This window comes from Dendrobates tinctorius, unplaced genomic scaffold (assembly GCF_039654945.1).
Source record: "Dendrobates tinctorius isolate UK_male_01 unplaced genomic scaffold, ASM3965494v1 ptg000126l, whole genome shotgun sequence".
NCBI lineage: Eukaryota > Metazoa > Chordata > Amphibia > Anura > Dendrobatidae > Dendrobates > Dendrobates tinctorius.
Window position 1 is genome coordinate 4,031,525 of NW_027361794.1, and position 25,681 is coordinate 4,057,205.

The 25,681-nt window shown below is 44.9% G+C and overlaps 2 protein-coding genes across 6 annotated transcripts in view; both read right to left on the reverse strand.

Annotated features, from left to right (window-relative positions):
• LOC141047266 (uncharacterized) overlaps positions 1–25,681 on the reverse strand; it is an 801,716-nt gene that overhangs the window by 670,246 nt on the left and 105,789 nt on the right. The window lies entirely within an intron of this gene.
• LOC141047237 (uncharacterized) overlaps positions 5,325–25,681 on the reverse strand; it is a 69,619-nt gene continuing 49,262 nt past the window's right edge. For 3 of the 5 annotated variants that reach the window (XM_073542221.1, XM_073542219.1, XM_073542220.1), the window contains exons 2-7: positions 10,585–10,734; positions 10,276–10,455; positions 10,069–10,192; positions 9,888–9,985; positions 9,108–9,198; positions 5,325–7,054 (exon numbers count right to left, since the gene is read on the reverse strand). In XM_073542221.1, the coding sequence (XP_073398322.1) occupies positions 5,529–7,054; positions 9,108–9,198; positions 9,888–9,985; positions 10,069–10,192; positions 10,276–10,455; positions 10,585–10,662 (2,097 nt within the window). In that variant the 5' untranslated portion in view covers positions 10,663–10,734 and the 3' untranslated portion in view covers positions 5,325–5,528. The remainder of the gene's footprint in view (positions 7,055–9,107; positions 9,199–9,887; positions 9,986–10,068; positions 10,193–10,275; positions 10,456–10,584; positions 10,735–25,681) is intronic. The other 2 variants (XM_073542223.1, XM_073542222.1) reach the window with 1 other exon arrangement.

Below are 25,681 nucleotides of genomic sequence, written 5' to 3' on the forward strand. Positions count from 1 at the left end.
TATTTCAAATTTAATAAAATTCAATAAAAAACACTTATTTGAATAAAAAGCATAGTGAACCCATACTTCACTGTCTGAAGAGCAGGCACTGAGAATGGAGAAAAAGATGCAGACCGCCACATTAGGGGGAAGCTCTGGGATGGGGTTCTCCTCAGTGCCAACCTCAAAGAGTACGGTCAACTCAGTTCAATAGTGTGAGAATTCAATTTGCTTACAACTAACAACATGAATAGGAGATCAGAGAGGTAATATACCAGGGTCATGGACAGGAAACCAGAGAGGTAAGATACCAGGGTCATGGACAGGAAACCAGGGAGGTAAAATACCAGGGTCATGGACAGGAAACCAGAGAGGTAAGATACCAGGGTCATGGACAGGAAACCAGAGAGGTAAGATACCAGGGTCATGGACAGGAAACCAGAGAGGTAAGATACCAGGGTCATGGACAGGAAACCAGAGAGGTAAGATACCAGGGTCATGGACAGGAAACCAGAGAGGTAAGATACCAGGGTCATGGACAGGAAACCAGAGAGGTAAGATACCAGGGTCATGGACAGGAAACCAGAGAGGTAAGATACCAGGGTCATGGACAGGAAACCAGAGAGATAAGATACCAGGGTCATGGACAGGAAACCAGAGAGGTAATATACCAGGGTCATGGACAGGAAACCAGAGAGGTAAGATACCAGGGGTCATGGACAAGAAACCAGAGAGGTAATATACCAGGGTCATTTATTTCCAGAGTCACACACAGACGCTCCCCCAGTATGGATTTGACCGTAATACAAACAGCAGATATACAGTACTGTATCAGAAACGTACAGCTGTATACGGTGTAGGGGAAAATTTAAATCTCCGTATTTATTTCCAGAGTCACGCACAGATAGTCAGCATGTATTTGTCCGTGATACCAGTCAGTCCACGGTAGTGTGTGAGGAGCGAACAGCTCTATACAGTGTGGGAAAAAATGAACGCTCGGTAACTGTGCAGAAAAAAAGAATAAAAAAGTATGAGTGCTGTGTAAAAAGCAGTCTGCACAGTAGTGTACACACAGCAATGCAGCTATCAGGCAGCCTAATTGTCAGGAACACCGCACTGCACTTGCTCACTGAGCCAGTGCACGTGTCCTGAATACAAAAACGCCGCTCAAAGATACCTGGGGAGCGGGGCAGCGGCAGTGAAGATGCGTGCTTCAGACTAACAGGGCCTGAAGCACGTGACTGCTGGGGGCGTGGCCTAAGCTCCACAGAGCTAGGAGCTGAAGGAAAACTCCTAGAAAGGTAACTGCGGGACAAGTTACCAAGGGGCATAGGCAGAGACGTAAACCAGATTAAGTCGGGGTCAAAGCATGAGATAGCACAACAATACCAAAGGGTTAGACAGAACGGATAGTCAAGACGTAGCAATAGATCAGAAAACCAGAACGGGCAATAGACGGTACAATAGGGACAAACTGTAACGGAGTAACGATAGCCAAGCCAGGAGGTCAGAACCGGAGAAGACGATAGTACCAAAACGTGAGACAGAGAACAGAGTGAGGGGACAGACCAGGTCATACATGGGAATCAAACAAGCAATGCAGTTTACCAGCACACCAGGGGGGTCAGACACACAGCCAGAATAACAGTACAGCTGACAGGGAATCCTAGTCTGGAGTGAGTATAAATACCCCTCCCAGATCCAAAGAGAGGCCGGCAAAAGTTAACCCTGTGAGAACAGGACATTAACCATGTCCTAACCATGACAGTACCCCCCTCTTAATGGGGGGCCACTGGACCCCCAGGTTTCTCAGGGTATCTGGCATGAAAAGCCCGCACCAGTCAATCAGTGTGCACCGAACTGGCCGGAACCTATGACCGATCCTCAACGGAATATCCCTTCCAATGAATAAGGTACTGAAGTCTCCGGCGCACCCACCGTGAATCAATGATGCGCCCTACCTCATACTCCAGTTGACCCTCTACCAACACTGGTGGAGCCACAGATGAGGGATCTTTTCTAACTGTCCCCACAGGTTTTAATAGGGACCTGTGGATGACGTTAGATATTTTGAAGGAGGTGGGCAACTGTAATCTGTATGCCACCGGGTTGATCACCTCTACAATCTTGTATGGGCCAATAAATTTTGGGCCCAACTTCATAGAGGGTATTTTAAGTTTGATGTTACGGATGGACAACCAGACTTTTTCCCCCACTGTTAACGCAGGACCCAACCCCCTCCCCTCCTGTCCGCAAAATGTTTGTACTTCTTCAGGGCTTTGGAGATGTTCCCCTGCACCTCCCTCCAGAGGGTTTTTAACTGTTGTACCATCCCCTCAGCACCAGGGAAATCCGAATCCATACGGGAAAATTCCCCAAACTGCGGAACAAACTCATAATTGACCTGAAAGGGAGACTTTCCGGTAGACTGATTAATATGACAGTTGAATGCAAATTCTGCCATAGGCAATACCTCACACCAGTCTTCCTGTCTGGAGGAGGCCAGGTATCTCAGAATCTGCTCCAACGACTGGTTGGTGCGTTCAGTCTGTCCGTTGGATTCTGGGTGATAGGCAGAGGAGAATGACAACGTGACCCCCAACTTCATACAAAACACTCTCTTAAACCTGGCCACAAATTGCACACCCCTGTCCGACACCACATTCATGGGCACTATATGCAATCGAACAATGTGCTGTACAAACAAGCGGGCCAAGGTTTCAGCAGATGGTAACGCAGGTAATGGCACAAAGTGGGCTTGCTTAGAAAATCTATCAACCACTACCCATACCACTGAGTTGCCCTTGGAAGATGGAAGATTAGTGATAAAGTCCATGGACAGGTGTGTCCATGGTTTATCCGGAATTGGCAAAGGCACCAATTCCCCGGCCGGCTGGACCTGAGAGCTTTTAGAGCGCGCACACACCCCACAAGTATTTACAAACCTTTTTATATCAGTACCCACAGAGGATCACCAAAAACCCCTAGCTACTGCCCCCCGGGTAGCTGCAATACCAGGGTGTGCACTTAACACAGAATTATGAAATTCTTGAAGGAGTGTGAGACAGAATTGTTCGGGTACAAACAATTTACCTGGGGGTTTATTCCTGGGAGCTTGTGCTTGTGCTTCCAGAATCTCTCTCTGTAACTCAGAGGTGATTTCGGCTACAACCACTCCCAGTTGAAGAATGGAGGAAGGAGGTTTGGAGGGGACACAGAATCAAAACTTCGGGATAAGGCATCCGCCTTTACATTTTTAGACCCTGGTCGGAACGTGATGGTAAAATGAAATTGAGAAAAAAAAAAAAAGTGCCCACCGAGCCTGTCTGGGGGTCAATCTCTTAGCAGACTCGATATAGGCCAGGTTTTTATGATCAGTGATGACTGTAATGGGATGAATGGCCCCCTCCAAAAAATGCCTCCATTCTTCGAAGGCCAGTTTAACCGCTAACAATTCCCTGTTATCGACATCATAGTTTCTCTCGGCCGAAGAGAACTTCTTAGAGAAAAAGGCACAGGTTTTGAGGTTAGTAAGGGTAGAGGGGCCCTGTGACAATACTGCCCCCACCCCCAAAGCGTCGACCTCGACAATAAAAGGTCTTGACGAATCGGGTTGTACCAACACAGGGGCTGTGGTAAAACACTTCTTTAATGTAAGGAAGGAATTTTTTGCGGCCACGGACCAATTTTTTTACATCTGCCACTTTAAAAGTGAGGTCCGTCAAGGGTTTCACCACCTACGAGAACAATTTAATGAACTTCCTATAATAATTAGCGAAGCCCAGAAATCGCTGCAACCCCTTCAGGTCATGAGGCTGCACCCAATCGGTAATTGCTTGAACCTTCCCTGGATCCATGCGGAATCCCTCCCTGGATACAATTACACCCAGAAAAGACAGTTCTTGAATAAAAAATGAGCACTTCTCCAGCTTAGCATACAAATGGTTCTCCCGGAGTCTCATAAGAACCATACGTAAATGGTGTCAGTGAGTGACTGTGTTCAGAGTATATCAAGATGTCACTGCAGTAATGATAGACCCTGTGGTTATAATATCCCCCATCCTAGCCCCCGTGTGTCTCATTCCTGGCTTCAGCCATATGTTTTCCCATCCCACCCTCATGAGAATCCAGTCTGCCTCATATGATCTCCCCATCCTGCCCCATATGTCTCCATCGTATCCATCCTGCCTGATGTCTCCAATCCTGCCCCTAGTGTCCATCGTATCCATCCTGCCTGATGTCTCCAATCCTGCCCCTAGTGTCTACAGTCATGCCCCCATGTCTTTGATCCTGCCCCCTGTGTCTCCAATCATGCCCCGTATCTCATTCTGCCCCTTCCTGTGTCTCACTGTCACATTCTGTCCCCGTGTCCATTCTGGCCCCTCCTGTGTCTCACTGTCACATTCTGCCCCCACAGTGTCCAGCATTCTGCCCCCACAGTGTCCAGCATTCTGCCCCCACAGTGTTCAGCATTCTGCCCCCCCACAGTGTCCAGCATTCTGCCCCCCCACAGTGTCCAGCATTCTGCCCCCCCACAGTGTCCAGCATTCTGCCCCCCCACAGTGTCCAGCATTCTGCCCCCCCACAGTGTCCAGCATTCTGCCCCCCCACAGTGTCCAGCATTCTGCCCCCCCACAGTGTCCAGCATTCTGCCCCCCCACAGTGTCCAGCATTCTGCCCCCAGTGTTCAGCATTCTGCCCCCACAATGTCCAGCATTCTGCCCCCACAGTGGCCAGCATTCTGCCCCCAACGTGTCCAGCATTCTGCCCCCACAGTGTCCAGCATAATGCCATCTGCCCCGTGCCCCCGGATCGCCGCTCTCAATAAATAAAAAGAAAAAAAAAAAACACAAGCTCTTCTTACCTGGCCGCGGTCCAGCGACGAAGCTCTGGGCATCCCTCCATGCAGAAGCGCTGCAGCGGACGTCAGCTGCCAGCCTCCGATTGGCTGGCGGCTGTTAACTATTGATGTGTGGGCGTGGGCCCGCATGTCAATAGCGATCAACTGCTGCAGCGCCGAGGGCCTGGTTTAGCGTGCCGGTAGGGCCCGGTGAGCAGAGGAGACAGGGCCTGATGCAGGCCCCCTCTGCCCACCGGGCCCCGTACGCCAGTCAGGGAAGTAATGCCCTGATGGCGGCCCTGCTCTCACAATGCCCTGCAACTACTCCTATTAACCTTTGTGTATGCCAACCATACCTACTAATGGCTCTGATGTTATTTTATGTCTCCATTCTGGCTAGAGTTCCCATAACGGCATCTCATTAGCTGCAAAGTTAGTTAAGAAAAGTGTTTCCAAGATGGCAGCTCAGTCCAACATGGCTGCTCAACATATTTAGTACTGATCATTCTAGTACAATGAATGTTTTTATTGTAACATAGCCAAACATGAGGAATGACAAGGGGTTGTCCTAATAATGTTCAACCCCTTTAAGAAGATACAATTTTCACTTAAATATTTCCAACATTATGAACATGTAAAAGACTTCTCTCCCCTTGTGACTACCCTGATGTTTATTATGAGTTGATTTCCATATAAACCATTTCCCACATTAAGAACATAAAAAAAGCTTCTCCCCCGTGTGAGTTCTTTGGTGACTAAGAAGAGATGATTTCTTCACAAAACATTTTCCACATTCTGAACATGAAAAAGGCTTCTCCCCTGTGTGAGTTCTCTGGTGACTAAGAAGAGATGACTTCTCCCCAAAACTTTTTCCACATTCTGAACAGGAAAAAGGTTTTTCCCCCATGTGACTTCTCTGGTGTCTAACAAAATTTGATTGATTGTTAAAACATTTTCCACATTCTGAGCAGGAAAAAGGCTTCTCCCCTGTATGAATTCTCTGGTGCTTAACCAAATTTGATTTATAGTTAAAACATCTCCCACATTCTGAACAGGAAAAAGGCTTCTCCCCTGTGTGAATTCTCTGGTGCTTAACAAAACTTGATTTATGGTTAAAACATTTCCCACATTCTGAACATGAAAAAGGCTTCTCCCCTGTGTGGGTTCTCTGGTGGCTATCAAGGCGCACTTTCTGGTTAAAACATTTCCCACATTCTGAACATGAAAAAGGTTTCTCCCCTGTGTGGGTTCTCTTGTGGTTATCAAGAAGCACTTTCTGATTAAAATATTTCCCACATTCTGAACATGAAAAATGCTTCTCTCCTATGTGGGTTCTCTGGTGGCTATCAAGAAGCACTTTCTGGTTAAAACATTTCCCACATTCTGAACATGAAACAAGTTTCTCCCCTGCATGATTTCTTTGGTGTAAAACAAGACTCCATTTCCGGTTAAAACATTTCCCACATTCTGAACAGCAAAAAGGCTTCTCCCCTGTGTGAGTTCTATGGTGCTCAACCAAATCTGATTTCCAGTTAAAACATTTCCCACATTCTGAACATGAATAAGGCTTCTCCCCTGTGTGAGTTCTTTGGTGCTTAACCAAAGTTGATTTCCGGTAAAAACAGTTCCCACATTCTGAACAGCAAAAAGGCTTCTCCCCTGTGTGAATTCTGTGGTGCTCAACCAAGTCTGATTTCTGGTTAAAACATTTCCCACATTCTGAACATGAATAAGGCTTCTCCCCTGTGTGAGTTCTCTGGTGCTTAACCAAATCTGATTTCTGATTAAAACATTTCCCACATTCTGAACAGGAGAAAGGCTTCTCCCCTGTGTGGGTTATCTTGTGCTTAACTAAAACTGATTTCTGGTTAAAACATTTCCCATATTCTAAACATGAAAATCTATTCTCTGCTGTGTGAATTTTTTCATGTTTAATAAAAGTCTTTTCGAGAAAACTATTTCCATATTTTGAATATGAAAATGGCTTTTTTCCTTTAGCATCAATTACTTTTTGAATTCTTATATTGTGACTCTGATTTTCCTTAGTAGTAGGTAATGAACCAGAAGACAGAACCTGTTTCAAAGAATCAGAGGACAAATCTTTGCTGTGAAGGGATGATGGTATATCTGGAGTAATGGCATTCACTTCAATTGTATCCTGGGTGATTGCAAGATGATCCCATTTAAAAATTGAAGATGTCAGCTTTTCCTCTGATCTCTTGGTACAGTCATCTGCTGAAAATAATAAAAAAGAAATATTAATTTTTAATAAAATACCCTGAAATTTTATACTTTTGAACATTTCTACTTAAGCTGTCCTTAAAAATTACAAGCTTTTTAAAAATATTGAATTATTCACCAAGACAATAACAATTCACAGTCTAATCTGGCAGTATGGATTTGTGTGCTGTCCAGCTTGAGCAATCTGCTACCTGCTTAAGCCAATTGTAAAGCACCAAACCCTACTAAAGCGTGAAGCATATTGCCGGAAGCTGCCAGATACAGCCTTTTTCTCCTCTGGTTCAGTCCTCTGTGCTAAGCTTCCCGCTAGTGTATTTGTTTCCTGTTGTGATCCCAGCCCGCTTACTGACTACACTTGCATCTTCTGATTTTGTACTTTCTCTGCCCTCCTGGTTCTGACTCAACTACCTGACTATTCTTCTTACCATCCTACACCACAGAGTAGCAGGTAACACCATGGCCAATGCCTAGGGTTCTCTGTGTAAGTCCAGATCCATGTAGAGGGGTTAGAAGGTGATGAGCAAGGCAATCCCTGGGATCTGGAAACCAGAGTAGACAGTGCCAAGCCTGTTTGTAATGGCCATCTTTTAGTCTGCCAGGTGATCACTAAGAGCACTCCCAATACATTGTGTCTGTAAACCATTACAGCAAGATCTGAATTCAAATACCTAAATGGCGCTCCTTCCATTCTCAAAACTGTCACGTGCCCAAAAAGTAGTATACAACCATATATAGGGTATTGTCAGATTCAAGAGACATTGGAAAATAATTTGGAAGATCCATTGGTTTCATATTATCCTGGTGAAAACTCTCTGGGTAGTTAGAGTATGTAGCTTGGTGGCTCTTGGCAATCTTAACTAAGGGCCAATATTTTCTGTCAGATGAGTTTCAATAAGAAATATTAGACATTCATAGAGAACTTTTTATAACTGTGCAGACATGAGGTATCTTAAATTTAGATCTCAGGCATTGGAAGAGGTAGTGGAGACCTTCTTTTAAAGGCTACCGGGTAGTTGCAGACTCACATAAGTGAGGCAGGCTGATCCCACCATCATCAAACTACCATACAAAATGAACCTATAAAAAAAGACATAGAATAAAAAGAAATGTTATATCCCCAACAACAACACATGTTTGGAGGGGAGCTCCATCACTAAATCAGAGTTGCAATTATTTATGGTGGACCATTGGAGCTACTGAGTTCTGAAATTATTTTTTGCTCTTCATATCGGGAGATATTGTGCAGTAATCTCAATTCTTTATGCTCGAAAACATAATGTAATTTATGACAATGGTTGATTCTGTGAAACCAGGGCTCGAGCCATGCCAACACATCTCCTGCAGGTGTGAATAAATGTATATTACAGCCATCAGCCACATACAGCTTAGAGATATATCATGGCACAGGGTAATGCGTTTTATGTAGTTTATCACAATCCTGTTTGAAAATAGTCAGTTTTAAAAGAAATTGAAAAGTCAGGATAAAGGGAAACTCTGTTATTATTATACAGAAATTCACACTTGGCCTCACTGCACATTTGATGTTGGCGATCATAAAGGTGAAGTTTGGCCAGAAAGACTGGACCTGGTCTTGTAGGGACCACATGAACACATTCAGCAGCACAGAAGGGAGAGAAGGTAGATTCACCCAATAAGATATCAGGGATCTAGGAAGCCAACAGCATCATTACCCTCCACTTTCTCTTACAGGCCCATCATAATTTTTTCTTCAAGTGATTTCCTAACTTGTCAGCACATTCTATGTACGCTGTCATTTGGCTTTGTAGTTTACAGATCTGGGGAGGTAACGGTCAGCATTTTCTATTTGAAGTAGGTGGATCTTCAATGTTGTAAGTTCTATAGAAAAGGGCTTTCAATGTCCAAAGTCATTTGAACTGAGTTTGGCGAAGGAGAATGTTGTGGTCTAGAGGATAACTGGTGATCGTACGATTGTGTTACGGCCTGACTTCATGACCAATAAAGCATTCACAGCCAATGACTGAGAAGAACCTGTGACTTATCTGCATTTGTAGTGGTTACTACTCACCTGGGTAGTCAAATGTAGGAGTCTCCTCTTTACACCACTCATCACCCCTCACATATGTCTCTGTAGTATTAATATGGGTCAGATCTTCACCCTGAAACAAATATTGTAAAAGTCACAGAAGATTCTCGTCTACTCCTCCTTGGTCAGATCTCTTCTGGAATACTGTGTCCAGTTCTGGGCACCACATTTAAAAAAAAAAAAAAAACATTGAAAAGCAGGAGAAAGTTCAGAGAAGAGTTACCAGAATGGTGAGCGAACTGCAAAGTATGTCCTATAAGGAACAGTTAAAGGATATGGAAATGTTTATCTTGCAAAAAGAAGGCTAAGAGGAGACTTAATAATGGGTGGTTCATATTGCGTTAGGGGCCATGCGTTGAGCAAATCCGTTATATAGCGGCACTAATGCTAAGTAACAGATGCATTAACACACCTATTGGCTGCAATTTGAGTAATGCATCCTAGCACATGCCAAAAATCGGCATGCGTTAGCTGCGATGCGTTACTTTATGACGCACCCTCGAACGCGGTCTACCGTTATATGCCCCTAATGTTTTGTGAACCTAGCCTGTCTACAAATATTTGAATGGATGTCACAGTGTAGAGGGATCATCCTTTTTCTATTTTACTCATGGAAACCCGAGGAGCAAACGAATATAACTGAAACTATGATTCTAAGTATAAAACATATAATACTGGTGGATAAAACAAAACTGAGCACAAGACCTTCACAGCCGTCTACACATCATAGGGGAGATCTCATGACACCTTCTCTCCATCTACCTGATGATCCTGAGGAACATTGGGATCTTCTTGTTTACAATCCTGTGGAAGAAGAGGACGGGGACATCTCTCTGGTGTTGTCCTCTTACTGGATAGATCTAGAGGAAACACATACAGGGACTGAATTCATTCTTTACATACAGATAATTATAGGCAGTGTGTATTTAGTCCTGTCTATTACCTGGTGATGTGAGGGGCTGGGGAACCTCCATTATGACGTCCTTGAACAGATCTTTGTGTCCTTCTAAATACTCCCACTCCTCCATGGAGAAATAGACGGCGACATCCTGACACCTTATAGGAACCTGACACATACAATGATACTGTCATCCCCCCGATCCCTTCATAGCGTTACTGTGCAATGTCCCAGCATTCCCAGCAGTGTCACCTCTCCAGTCAGCAGCTCAATCATCTTGTAGGTGAGTTCTAGTATCTTCTGGTCATTGATGTCCTCATGTACATGGGGGTGAGGTGGAGGCCCCGTGATTGGGCTCAGGGGTCTTCTCCATCCCTCAGACACAGCGTGCTGACAGCGCTCACTAGAGGTCTTCTTCACTACTATGTAAACCTGGTTATGGAGAAACACATTAATAAATCTCACTACAGACATTTCCAGAGTCCTCACCTCTCCAGTTCTGTCCATCTGTTATTCCCATAGATAAGAATGATGTAATGTGACGTCATCAGAATCTCTCACCTCTCCAGTAAGCCGGGAGAGGATCTCTAGGGTGAGGTGTAATATCCTCTCTGCCATCTTGTCTCTTTCCATATCCATCCTTGATGGGTAAATCAGGAAAATTCTCTTATACTGAAGATCTTCACTGAGAGGATCCGATATTGTAGAGACCTGAATGAGAAGAAGATGAGACGATGTAACATCATAAAAATCCTGTGTAATAATACAATTACTGGAGATAATAAGGGAAACATATGAGGAGATTTATTATTTTACAGTATTTAGTTTCCTTCTTTACATCTACTAATAAAACCTATATATTTAGGCCACAGACAACAAGCAGTTTCCTCCTCGGAGTCGGCAGCTGAATTCGTTTCTCATAGACTCATCTCCCATAACGCTAATTCTCGTCTCATTTACAGACACTGGAATCGGCATTAGCAATACTGCAGGAGATATTCATTACACGGGACAGGAGAAATAACCACTTCATGGTGAGGACGACATCTTCATCTTCTACTACGGCTCTAGAAACATATTTGTCCAGAGTCCGTCACTGACTCCATCCCCACCGGCCGTCTATATGAAGGTTCCCGTCTTCCCCGCACTGTAATCTTCTATCACGTTAGATCTCAGGTCTGATTCACACACAGAAGTTTGAGGCTTTTAGAAAAAATTGCTTGTTTCGACAAACACAACGAACAGAATGATCTGATCTCAAAATCGCCAGTGTTTTATGGGGTTTATTTCTGGCCTTAGACTTTCCTATATTACAAGAAAAACATCAGAAAAAGCAGATATTAAAATGTTTCAAAAGAAAATTGGCTCCAACAATTCTTATAAGAATTAAAAAAAGCAGAAGACTCATTTTATTATTTTTTAACAAGTTAAACATTTTTTTACAAATTAACTCTTTTGGGCACCAGAACATAGATGTACACCGCAGGGACAGCACAGGTGCGGCTGCAACACAATCCCTGGCAGTTTATCCACTTGCTGCTCTGAAAAGCAAACACGGCATCGAAGAAGGTGTGCATGGGTAGTGAGTGTGAATGCCGGTCAAAAGGATGTGGAAAAACACTTGTGTGATTTAACTGTTGATGGCAAAAATGTGGTGGCATTGTTAGACTCGGGAAGTGTGGTGACTCTGGTGAAGGCCAGTCTGGTGTCAGCCCTGACTGGACCATCAGACAAATTTTCTGTAACGTGTGTGCATGGAGACACCTGTTCGTACCTCACCACGGTCATATGCATTACTACTTCCTATGGGTCTGTGCAACATAAAGTGGGACTCGTCCCTGTGTTATTGCATGATGTTATCTCGGGCCAGGATTTTCCCCACTTCTGGCAATTGTGGGAGAATCAGTTGATGCCCTCGGGTAATAGTGTACATGATTCTTCTCCCAGGGCGCGTGTGGGTCCCGAACTCCTGGAAGAGGTCTCCCCGGAAGACTCGGGGGAAGAGTCTGCTGGAAATGACCTGCGGTTCCTGTTTTCAGTCATGGCGGGTGATACGGAGGAGACCGGGGAAGAGGAGGAGGCCGACAGCCGTCCACCTCCCCGTTTGCCTGATTTGGAAGTTCAGAAAGATGACTTCCAAAGCGAGCAAATAAAGGATCCTACCCTTTCTCAGGCTAGGACAAATGCAATAGTGATAAGTGGGGTACCCGTAGAACCTGGCTCGAGGCTGGCATATCCTTACATGGTCCTGGAGAATGATTTACTCTATCAGATAGAGAAAAAGGGGGAAGACACGGTGCAACTATTAGTCGTGCCAAAACCCTACCGGCGGCAGGTGCTGGACCTGGCCCACGGACATGTGATGGGAGGTCACCTGGGTGTCCAGAAAACCACCGAAAGGATATTACACTGTTTTGTTTGGCCAGGCATGCATCACGATATTCGTGTATATTGTGAGTCTTGTCCTGACTGCCAAGCCTCTGCGCCTAAGCCCCGGTTCTGTAGCCCGTTGGTACCCCTACCAATTATTGAGGTCCCGTTTCAGAGGATTGGGATGGATTTAGTTGGGCCCCTTCCACGGTCTGCACGTGGACACCAACATATCCTGGTCATCTTGGATTATGCCACTTGTTACCCAGAGGCCATCCCTTTGCGTAACACGGCCACCAAGACGATTGCCAAGGAACTGGTGCATGTGTTTAGTCGGGTCGGTATACCAAAACAGATACTCACCGACCAGGGGACTCCCTTTATGTCCAGGGTAATGAAGGAGCTCTGCCGGTTGTTACAAATCGAACCGTTATGCACATCCGTGTATCACCCTCAAACAGACGGGTTGGTCGAACGGTTCAATAAAACTCTGAAGGAGATGCTGAGAAAGGCGATAGACAAGGATAGGAAGAACTGGGACTATTTACTTCCGTATTTGCTTTTTGCCATCAGGGAAGTGCCCCAGTCTTCCACGGGGTTCTTGCCTTTCGAGTTATTGTACGCCCGACGTCCTCGCGGACTGTTAGACGTTGCAAAAGAAACCTGGGAGGGTCAGGTCACTCCGTTTAAAACGGTGATAGATCATGTATCCCAAATGCAGGACCGTATTGCGGCTGTTATGCCTATCGTCAAAGAACACATGATGCAGGCTCAGGGAGCCCAAAAAAGAATCTATGATAGGGGCGCCAAGATCCGTACGTTTGCACCCGGAGATAGGGTGTTGATCCTGGTCCCCACGGTGGACAGTAAGTTCCTAGCAAAGTGGCAGGGACCCTTTGAGATTAAGGAAAGAGTTGGTGAAGTAAACTACAAAGTATACCATGCAGGTAAACGGAAACCTGAACAGGTTTATCATGTAAATTTGATAAAACCCTGGAAAGATCAGTCTGCCTTGTCAGCGGAGCTGGCCCGTCCCGTCTGCTCGCATACCGTACCGGAGGTACGGGTTGCAGAGACTCTCTCAGAGCGGCAAAAGACTGAGGTCAGGCAGTTTCTACTTCACAACCAAAAGTTTTTCTCAGAAAAACCCGGGCAGACTACACTAATGAAACATGACATCGTAACGGAACCTGGTGTCACAGTTCATGTAAAACCCTACAGAATTCCGGAAGCGTGCCGTGAAGCCGTTTCCTGAGAAGTGAAGGCAATGTTAGAGTTAGGAGTCATTGAGGAATCGCACAGTGCTTGGTCCAGCCCGATTGTGTTAATTCCTAAACCGGACGGCACAATCCGGTTCTGCAATGACTTCAGGAAACTGAATGCGGTCTCAAAATTTGATGCCTACCCTATGCCCCGGGTCGACGAGTTAATAGATCGGTTAGGAAAAGCCTGGTATATTATGACCATAGACCTAACAAAGGGGTATTGGCAGATCCCTCTGGCGGAGGCTGCCAGAGAAAAGACGGCATTTGCTACGCCGGAAGGTCTATTTCAGTATGTGTATATGCCGTTTGGACTGCACGGAGCACCGGCGACCTTCCAGAGACTGATGGATCGAGTCCTGAGGCCACATAGGCAGTACGCTTCGGCCTATTTGGATGACATTGACATTTACAGCTTGGACTGGGAGACTCTTCTCCAGAAAGTACAAGCTGTGATTGACGACCTGTGGGAGGCAGGTCTAACCGCGAACCCCAAGAAATGTCACATCGGGCTAGAAGAAGCCTGGTATTTGGGGTATGTAATTGGGAGGGGTGTTGTTAAACCCCAGGTTGATAAGATTCAAGCGGTTCAGGACTGGCCGCAACCTGTCAACAAGAAGCAGGTGCAAGCCTTTCTGGGGATCGCCGGCTATTATCGCCGGTTCATACCCAATTTTGCAGCCATCGCTACCCCCCTGACGGATCTTACCAAAGGGAAAGATTCCGTCATGGTTAAGTGGAATTTAGCGGCTGAAGAAGCCTTCCATAGCCTAAAACGGGCACTTTGCTCTCAACCCGTACTGGTAACTCCGGACTTCCGCAGCGAGTTTGTGGTACAAACGGATGCCTCTGATACCGGTATCGGGGCCGTACTGTCACAAGTGAGGGATGGAGTGGAACACCCAGTCCTCTATCTCAGCAGGAAGCTGAATAAACATGAGCAAAAGTATGCGGTAGTAGAAAAAGAGTGCCTAGCCATTAAGTGAGCTCTAGAGGCCCTCAAATATTACCTGGTGGGCCGAAAGTTCAGGCTGATCACTGACCATGCCCCTCTCAAGTGGATGCACTTGCACAAGGAACGGAATAGCCGGGTGACCCAGTGGTTCCTTGCCCTGCAGGCCTACACTTTTACGGTGGAGCATCGCCCAGGGGTACAGATGGGAAATGCAGATGCCCTGTCCCGAGTGCACTGTTTGGCGGGTGTCATTGCTCGACCAGAGTGGTCTGAGCAGAGGGGGGGATATGTGAGAATCATGTGGGAATAGTGGATGAGGGCAGGTATATCTCGCCCAGATACCTTTCCTATGTGGCCTAGTCAGGTCAGTATCTCACCTGGTGACTAATGAATAATGGGAGGCGGATATAAAAGGATGCCAGGTGGTTGTGTGAGTGTCTCAGCCTGGGAACACAGAGAGCCTGTCTGTGTGAGAGACACAGATGAGCGAAAGCAGTGCCCACTGCAACTGTGGTTTCGCTGGATGGGAGAAGCCCACCAGTTGGTAGTTAGGTTGTACCTTGTTTAGTTAGTGCCGGACAGGCAAAGATTTGTTTTATGCTTTTTTTCTTTATGCATTGCTTTCATCTTTAATAAACCTGACCCAGTCTCAGTTATACCCGGACCCCGGCTGTGCGCCTGAGTTTCATGCTGAACGCACGTGACCTTTGACCCCAGCAAAGGCGATCCCGGAGTGTTTTATCACAGGGGGTACCGCTATTTTAATAGCCAGTAAAGGTTATGCAGACAGCTGTGGGCGGATATTCATAGCCTGGGAAGGGGCCATGGGTATTACTCTCTTCCCAGGCTACAAGTATTGGCCCTCGGCCATCTGCTTTCCCTCTCTGGCACAGAAAATTGCGCGGGAGCCCACGCCATTTTCTTTTTTTTTTAAATAAAAAATATTGTTCATTAATAAACATGGATGTGGATATATCTATGGATATATCTATGGGTAGATATACACTCACTGGCCACTTTATTAGGTACACCATGCTAGTAACGGGTTGGACCCCCTTTTGCCTTCAGAACTGCCTCAATTCTTCGTGGCAGAGATTCAACAAGGTGCTGGAAGCATTCCTCAGAGATTTTGGACCATATTGACATGATGGCATCACACAGTTGGCGCAGATTTGTCGGCTGCACATCCCTGATGCGAATCTCCCGTTCCACCACATCCCAAAGATGCTCTATTGGATTGAGATCTGGTGACTGAGGAGGCCATTTGAGTACAGTGAACTCATTGTCATGTTCAAGAAACCAATCTGAGATGATTCGAGCTTTATGACATGGCGCATTATCCTGCTGAAAGTAGCCATCAGATGCCTGTTCTTAGCTGAGAGGAGTGGTACCCAGTGTGGTCTTCTGCTGCTGTAGCCCATCTGCCTCAAAGTTCGACGCACTGTGCGTTCAGAGATGCTCTTCTGCCTACCTTGGTTGTAACGGGTGGCAATTTGAGTCACTGTTGCCTTTCTATCAGCTCGAACCAGTATGCCCATTCTCCTCTGACCTCTGGCATCAACAAGGCATTTCCGGCCACAGAACTGCCGCTCACTGGATTTTTTTTCTTTTTCGGACCATTCTCTGTAAACCCTAGAGATGGTTGTGCGTGAAAATCCCAGTAGATCAGCAGTTTCTGAAATACTCAGACCAGCCCTTCTGGCACCAACAATCTTGCCACGTTCAAAGGCACTCAAATCACCTTTCTTCCCCATACTGATGCTCGGTTTGAACTGCAGGAGATTGTCTTGACCATGTCTACATGCCTAAATGCACTGAGTTGCCGCCATGTGATTGGCTGATTAGAAATTAAGTCTTAACACACAGTTGGACAGGTGTACCTAATAAAGTGGCCAGTGAGTGTAGAAAGATATATGGATAGATATATCTATGTATCTATCCCATATGTATCCATCTTGTAAGGAATGGCGGAAAGCACTAAATAAAAATATAAATAAAGTGCGTTCGCCGCTCGGGGTCCACCGTGGTATAACCGCTGCTAGATAGTGGCAGAGCAATATGGCGGAGGTGCACACGGGGTTAGCCTTCACCTTGGTGCGCAAAGCAATCGCTGTTTAGTCACAGAGATGGCAAAAACATAAAGTACTAAGCCTGTTAGGGGCACAGGAGCTCAGAGCAATAACACACACGGTAAGCGGTTACAGTAATAGATCAAGATGGTTTCACTTAGTCCTTCTCGACCTACTGCGTGTGTCCGAGTATGTAGCGTCGCAGCCGCGAACGCTCAAGTGGGCTGCTACTGCAGCGCGGCGTGAATACTGCCGCTCAACGACACTGCTATGGCGCAGGCACAATGTCGGACGCTAGCAGCTGAGTATGGAGCAATAGCGCGCTGGCACTGGTAGTAACTCAATCCCTCACACCAGCGTATTATCAAAGGGAAGGGGTTTCAAATGAGTCATTCACCAGATCATGCATCCATCAAACATTCACTCAGCAGCAAGTATGTCTATACTAGCGCATGGCGGAACAGCCATGCGCGCCTTTTATAGCAGCCGGGACCTTCCGCACGTCTCCAGATTTCTGAGATGGACAAATGACCTCAGGTCATCAGCAGAACGGAGGGCGCGGGTAGGGTGGTATACTGAAACAAGGGAGGAGATGTAGGGTGGTGCTGAGCCATGGAGGGCTTTGTGAGTGAGGGTAATAAGTTTATACTGAATTCTGGAGTGGATGGGTAGCCAGTGTAATGACTGGCACAAGGTAGAGGCATCGGTGTAACGATTGGTGAGGAATATGATCCTGGCTGCAGCATTCAAGACAGATTGCAGAGGGGAGAGTTTGGTAAGAGGGAGACCGATTAGAAGAGAGTTACAATAGTCGAGACGAGAATGAATAAGAGAAACAGTAAGAGTTTTTGCAGAGTCAAAGGTAAGAAAAGGTCGAATTCTAGAAATGTTTTTGAGGTGCAGATGACAAGAGCGAGCCAGTGATCGAATGTGGGGGGCAAAGGAAAGCTCGGAATCAAGTATGACCCCAAGACAGCGGGCCTGTTGCTGGGGAGTAATAGTGGAACCACACACAGAAATGGCAATGTCGGGTATAGGTACATTAGTAGAGAGAGGAAACACCAGGAGTTCAGTCTTTGACAGGTTCAGTTTCAGATATAGTGAGGACATGATATTAGACACAGCATTTAGACAATCGCCGGTGTTTTCTAGAAAGGCTGGCGTGATGTCAGGAGAAGAAGCGTATAATTGGGTGTCATCAGCATAGAGATGGTACTGGAAACCAAATCTACTGATTGTTTGACCAATAGGGGCAGTGTACAAGGAGAAGAGGAGGGGGCCTAGAACCAATCCTTGGGGGACCCCAACAGTAAGGGGAAGATGAGAGGAGGAGGAACTGGCAAAAGATACAGTAAAGGAGCTGTCGGAGAGATAGGAGGAGAACCAGGAGAGAACGGTGTCCTTGAGGCCAATGGAACGGAGCATAGTGAGGAGGAGCTGATGATCCACAGTGTCGAATGCTGCAGAGAGATCCCTTAGTGTTTCTTAAAGCCAGAAAGTTGCCATTTGAAATGACTTTAGTTTTGTGCCATGTCTGTGATCTGCTTATTTTCTACAAAATTAACTGAATGAACATTATCCAAGGCCGGTGATTCCATAATTTTTGCCAGGGGTTGTATTTAGGGGCCTCCCGACAGATGATGTCAGGGCAGAGAAGGATCTGGCTTCCTGAATTTCAGAGGCTAATCTGTTTGTTCTTCCTGTAGATAATCCTCCGCTAGAGGAGTCTGGAGGTGACTCTCTCATACAGACCACAGGAAAGCTGGAATATTTGTGTGTATGGGGGAGTCGGGAGAGATAGCCGTCTGCCAAATGACCGTTCAGCCAACACTTATCTCATGTGTATGAGGACGTTAGTATTATACTGACAGGCAGTGATGATACACGGCACTACAGTAGTACAGTGCATCACAGGAGCCATCAGAGGCTTGTATGTTTTATGATCGCACTAATAAGAGGGGTTTAAAAAGGTTTAAACGTGAAAAAAAAATCACAGTTTTAGCAACAAGAAATATTTGTCACTATATGGAAAACCGAGTCCCTGCACAATGTTAGTTAAGTCAGGTCCATAAAAATTTTATTATACTGTACTATCCTATACACTGTGGTGTAGATAGAAATCACAGGTCCCAAAGCAATATCTAGAATTGGTCCCCCCCAAGTTAACCCCTTCCCGAACTTTGACACCACATAGGAGTCATGAAAGTCTATGCCAATACGACCCATGACGCTTATGCAGCGTCATGAATTGATTGCCCCCATGCGTGTCGGGTGACCAAGGTCACTGAAAGGTCACCCGGTCGGCACACAGAGTACACTTCATAGTTAACCCCTGGGGGCATGGCTTAGCCCCCACGTGCCTACGATTGCTTTGATTGGCTGTTAAAAGTGAAACTGCCGATCAGAGCGATTTGTAATATTTCACCAATGAACTTTGGTGAAATATTACAGTCCAGCCATCGCCGATGCTGCAATAGCTTCGGGCATGGCTGGAGACCGAGACCCGACCCCCCCACACTGACTGGCGGGGGCGATCGGCCCCCACCACCGACGGATGGCGGCTATTTGCCGCCGCCGTTACCATCAGCTCACCTCCCCCTTCCCTCTGCTCCCCCCACCTTCCAATTCCCCCCCTCTTACCATCCACGGTGCCTCCGACTTCTCCCTGGCCGTCCCGGTGTCCCGCCCTTCCGGATCATGGGCGCCGCCATCTTGGAAAATGGCGGGCGCATGCGCAGTGCGCCCGCCTGGACCTGCCAGCTGCAGATTCATTTTTTTCATTTTGATCACTGTGATAAAATCTCACAGTGATCAAAATAAAAAAAAGTAAATGCACCTCCCCTTTATCACCCCCATAGCCAGGCAGAAATAATAAAATAAAGAAAATATTTTTATTTTTCCATTAGGGTTAGAATTAGGGTTGGAATTAGGGTTAGGGTTAGAGGTAGGGTTAGGGTTAGAAATAGGGTTAGGATTGGAATTAGGGTTAGGGTTAGAAATAGAGTTAGGGTTGGAATTAGGGTTAGGATTAGGGTTGGAATTAGGGTTAGGGGAGAAATTAGGGTTAGGGTTGGAATTAGGGTTAGGGTTAGAATTAGGGTTAGGGTTAGAATTAGGGTTAAGATTAGGGTTAGGGGTGGGTTGGGGTTGGGATTAGGGTTAGGCTTGTGGTTAGGATTAGAGTTGGGATTAGGTTTAGGGGTGTGTTGGGGTTAGGGTTATGGTTAGAATTGAGGGGTTTCCACTGTTTAGGCACATCACGGGGTATCCAAACGCGACATGGCACTATCATTTATTCCAGCTAATCTTGCGTTCAACAAGTCAAACGGTGCTCCCTCCATTCCGAGCCCCGACGTGTGCCCAAACAGTGGTTTACCTCCACATATGGGGTATCAGCGTACTCAGGAAAAATTGCACAACAACTTTAGGGGTCTAATTTCTCCTGTTACTCTTGGGAAAATAAAAAATTGGGGGCTAAAAAAAATATTTTTGTGGAAACAAAATGATTTTTTATTTTCACGGCTCCGCGTTATAAACTTCTGTGAAGCACTTGGGAGTTCAAAGTGCTCACCACACATCTAGATAAGTTCCTTGGGTGATCTAGTTTCCAAAATGGGGTCACTTGTGGGGGTTTCAACTGTTTAGGCACATCAGGGGCTCTGCAAACGTAACATGATGCCCGCAGACCATTTCATCAAGTCGTTATTTCAAAACGTCACTACTTCCCTTCCGAGCTCCGACGTGTGCCCAAACAGTGGTCCCCCCCACATATGGGGTACCAGCGTACTCAGGACAAACTGGACAACAACTTTTGGGGTCCAATTTATCCTCTTACCCTTGTGAAAATAAAAAATTGTGGGTTAAAAATCATTTTTTGAGGAAAAAAAAATATTTTTATTTTCATGGCTCTGCATTATACACTTCTGTGAAGCACCTGGGGGTTCAAAGTGCTCACTATGCATCTAGATAAGTTCCTTAGGGGGTCTAGTTTCCAAAATGGGGTCAACTGTGGGGGAACTCCAAAGTGTAGACACACGGGGGCTCTCCAAACACGACATGGTGTCTGCTAACAATTGGAGCTAATTTTCCATTCAAAAAGTCAAATGGTGCTCCTTCCCTTCTGAGCCCTGCTGTGCACCCAAACAGTGGTTTCCCCCCGCATATGGGGTACCAGCGTACTCAGGACAAATTGCACCACAACTTTTGTGGTCCAATTTCTCCTGTTAGCCTTGTGAAAATAAAAAATAGCGGGCTAAAAAATCATTTTTGAGGAAAAAAAATGAATTTTTATTTTCACTGCTCTGCGTTATAACCTTCTGTGAAGCACCTGGGGGTTCAAAGTGCTCACCACACATCTAGATAAGTTCCTTAGGGGGTCTAGTTTCCAAAATGGGGTCACTTATGGGGGAGCTCCAATGTTTAGGTACACAGGGGCTCTCCAAACGCGACATGGTGTCCGCTAACGATTGGAGCTAATTTTCCATTCAAAAAGTAAAATGGTGCTCCTTACGTTCCAGGCCCTGCAGTGCGCCCAAACAGTGGTTTATGACCACATATGAGGTATCGATGTACTCAGGAGAAATTGCCCAACAAATTTTAGGATCCATTTTATCCTGTTGCCCATGTGAAAATGAAAAAACTGAGGCTAAAAGATTTTTTTTGTGAAAAGAAGTCCTTTTTTTTACGGATCAATTTGTGAAGCACCTGGGGATTCAAAGTGCTCACTATGCATCTAAATAAGTTTCTTGGAGGGTCTAGTTTCCTAAATGGGGTCACTTGTAGGGGAGCTCCAATGTTCAGGCACACAGGGACTCTCCATAGGCGACATGGCAACCGCTAAATATTCCAGCATATTTTCCATTCAAAAAGTCAAATGGCGCTCCTTCCCTTCTGAGCCCTGCCATGCGCCCAAACAGTGATGCTAAAAGAAAATTTTTGTTCCACGTTGCCTTAGTTCCTGTGAAGCACCTGAAGGTAGCTTTTGAGTAGCTTGAGGGGTGCAGTTTTTAGAATGGTGTCACTTTTGGGCATTTTCTGCCATATGGACCCCTCAAAGTGACTTCAAATGTGAGGTGGTCCCTAAAAAAATGGTTTTGTAAATTTTGTTGTAAAAATGAGAAATTGCTGGTCAACTTTTAACCCTTATAACTTCCTAGCAAAAAAAAATTTTGTTTCCAAATTTGTGCTGATGTAAAGTAGACATGTGGGAAATGTTATATATTAACTATTTTACAGAAAAAGCCATACACCTGACAAATGCTATTGAGAACTCTGCTATTAGAAGTGGAAAGGAAGAACAAAGACGAAAGAATCTAATTAATAAAAACATTGGAGAAAGAGAAACCAATCACAAACTAAAATGTTTCTATACTAATGCACAAAGCATGGGCAACAAACAAGGAGAATTGGAACTACTAACACAGGAAAAGAAATATGATGTCATTGGAATCACTGAAACTTGGTGGGACAATACACATGATTGGAATACAAGACTAGAAGGATACAACTTATTTGCAAGAAACAGACTTGATAAACGAGGAGGGGGTGTCGCATTGTATGTTAGAAACACGTATATCTGCACAGAGATTGAAGCTTTAGAGACTGGGAGTTCTGTGGAAACTGTTTGGGTAAGAATACAAGGACAGAACAATGGAAAGGACACCATTGTAGGCATTTACTACAGGCCGCCTGTGCAAGCTGAAGATATGGATGAACTCTTTATGCATCAAATGGCCAAGTTCTCCAAAAAATATGACATAGTTGTCATGGGAGATTTCAACTATCCAGACATTTGTTGGGAATCTCTCTCAGGCAAAACTAACAGGTCAAGGAAATTCTTATCCTCTCTTGCTGACAACTTTATCTTCCAAAAGGTAAGGGAGAAAACAAGGGGAACTGCTACCTTGGATCTAATCCTTATAAACAGGGAGGAAATGGTTGAGGAGGTAAAAGTGGCTGGGACCCTAGGAGGTAGCGACCATGCTATTTTAGAATTTTGGATAACTAGAGGCGGAAGACCTGTGAAGACTCAGACATCAAGGTTAGATTTCAGAAAGGCAGATTTTAAAGGATTCAGAAAGAGAATTGGAGGGATCCAATGGCTGGATATCCTTAAAGACAAAAATGTCCAGGAAGGATGGGAAATCTTGAAAAATGAAATTCTCAAAGCACAGTTGTTAACAATTCCGAAAAGAGGGAAGAATAGGAAGCATTTAAGGAAACCAGGATGGATGAACACAGAACTTAAGCACATGCTAAAAAGGAAGAAAAAAATGTTTATAAAATGGAAAGAGGGAGGCATATCTAAAGAAGAATATAATGCTGTCTGCAGAACCTGCAGGGCACAAATCAGATTATCTAAAGCTGAAAATGAATTGAGGCTTGCAAGAGATGTCAAAAGCAATAATAAAGGATTTTGGGGATATGTCAAAAGTAAAAGAAAGGTCAAAGATGCTATAGGATTTTTACAGGATGAAAATGATGAAATGGTAAGACAGGATGTTGAGAAGGCTGAACTTTTAAATTCCTATTTTGCATCTGTTTTCTCTCAGAAAGGAAATGTAACATCAACTGTTATTCACTGTCCTATTAAGGGAATAGAAGAATCCAGGATATTTATAAACAGAAAGATAGTGAGGAAACACTTACCGTAGCTAACCTAAATGAATTCAAGTCTCCAGGTCCAGATGAATTACACCCCAGAGTACTGAAGGAGATAGCAGAAGAAATTTTCGAACCCCTCTCCATACTCTTTGAAAATTCTTGGAGAACAGGAGAAGTGCCAGAAGACTGGAGAAGAGCAAATGTTGTTCCTATCTTCAAAAAGGGAAGAAGATGGACCCAGGCAACTATAGGCCGGTGAGTCTGACTTCTATACCAGGAAAGATCTTTGAACAAATTATTAAACAACATGTATATCAATACCTGGATAAGAATGAAGTGATTAAACAGAGTCAGCATGGGTTTTGTAACTAGTAAGTCATGTCAGACTAACTTAATTTCCTTCTATGATGGTATCACTGATTGGGTGGATCAAGGAAATGCTGTAGATATAGTATATCTTGACTTCAGCAAAGCATTTGACAAAGTCTCTCATACAATCCTTATTGAAAAAATGACTAAGTATGGAATGGACAAGGCAACTGTTAGGTGGATTCATAACTGGCTTAGTGATCGGACACAAAGAGTGGGCGTAAATGGCTGCACATCCAGTTGGAAGAATGTCTCAAGTGGGGTACCACAGGGCTCTGTCCTGGGCCCTGTATTGTTCAACATCTTTATCAACGATTTAGATGAAGGAATTGAGGGTAAACTGATTAAATTTGCGGATGACACAAAGCTAGGAGGGATAGCTAATACTAGAGAAGAGAGAGAGAGGATTCAAAAAGATTTAAATAAACTGGAGAAGTGGGCAGCAACTAACAGAATGGTTTTTAACAGGGAGAAATGCAAAGTACTACATCTGGGCAATAAAAATGAAAAAAGCATATATAGAATGGGAGGAATAGGGCTAAGTGACAGCACATGTGAAAAAGACTTGGGTATACTAATAGATAACAGACTGAATATGAGTCAACAGTGTGATGCAGCAGCAAAAAAGGCAAATGCAATTCTAGGATGTATTAACAGAAGCATACAGTCTAGATCACGTGAAGTCATTATTTCCCTCTACTCCTCTTTGGCCAGACCTCATCTGGAATATTGTGTCCAGTTTTGGGCACCACATTTTAAAAAAGACATCAACAAACTGGAGCAAGTTCAGAAAAGAGCGACCAGAATGGTGACCGGTCTGCAAACCCTGTCTTATGAGGAAAGGTTGCAGGATTTGGGAATGTTTAGTTTGCAAAAGAGAAGACTGAGAGGAGACTTAATAGCTGTCTACAAATATCTAAAGGGCTGTCACATTGTAGAAGGATCAACTTTATTCTCATTTGCACAAGGAAAGACTAGAAGCAATGGGATGAAACTGAATGGGAGGAGACACAGATTAGATATTAGAAAAAACTTTTTGACAGTTAGAGTGATCAATGAGTGGAACAGGCTGCCACGAGAAGTGGTGAGTTCTCCTTCAATGGAAGTCTTCAAACAGAGGCTGGACAGACATCTGACTGGGATGATTTAGCGAATCCTGCTTTGAGCAGGGGGTTGGACCAGATGGCCCAGGAGGTCCCTTCCAACTCTACGATTCTATGATTCTATGATTCTATTTTGTGTCATAAAACACTCTGGTTTAACAGAATAAAAATTCAAAATTTGAAAATTGCGGTCTCCTCACCCTCCAATCCTGATATGCATGGTCCCCTCACCCCCCAATCCTGGTATGGATGGTCCTCTCACCCACCCCCCATCCTGGTATGCATGGTCCCCTCACCCTCTATTCGGTATGCATGGTCCTCTCACCCCCTATCCTTGTATGCATGGTCCCCTCACCCGCCAATCCTGATATGCATAGTCCGCTCACCCCTATATCCTGGTATGCATGGTCCTCTCACCCCCCTTTCCTGTTATATTCATCACTGAATATGACTTTCATCCAGTCATCCACAGTCCACGATTGCTTTTCCTTAGCCCATTGTAACATTGTTTTTTTCTGTTTAGGTGTTAATGATGGCTCTCATTTAGCTTTTCTGTATGTAAATCCCATTACCTTTAGGCGGTTTCTTACAGTTCGGTCACAGACGTTGACTCCAGGTTCCTCCCATTCGTTCCTCATTTGTTTTGTTGTGCATTTCCTATTTTGTAGACATATTGCTTTAAGTTTCCGGTCTTGACGCTTTGATGTCTTCCTTGGTCTACCAGTATGTTTGCCTTTAACAATCTTCCCATGTTGTTTGTATTTGGTCCAGATTTTAGACACAGCTGTGAACAACCAACATCTTTTACAACATTGTGTGATTATTTACCCTCTTTTAAGAGTTTGATAATCCTCTCCTTTGTTTCAATTGACATCTCTCGTGTTGGAGCCATGATTCATGTCAGTCCACTTGGTGCAACAGCTCTCG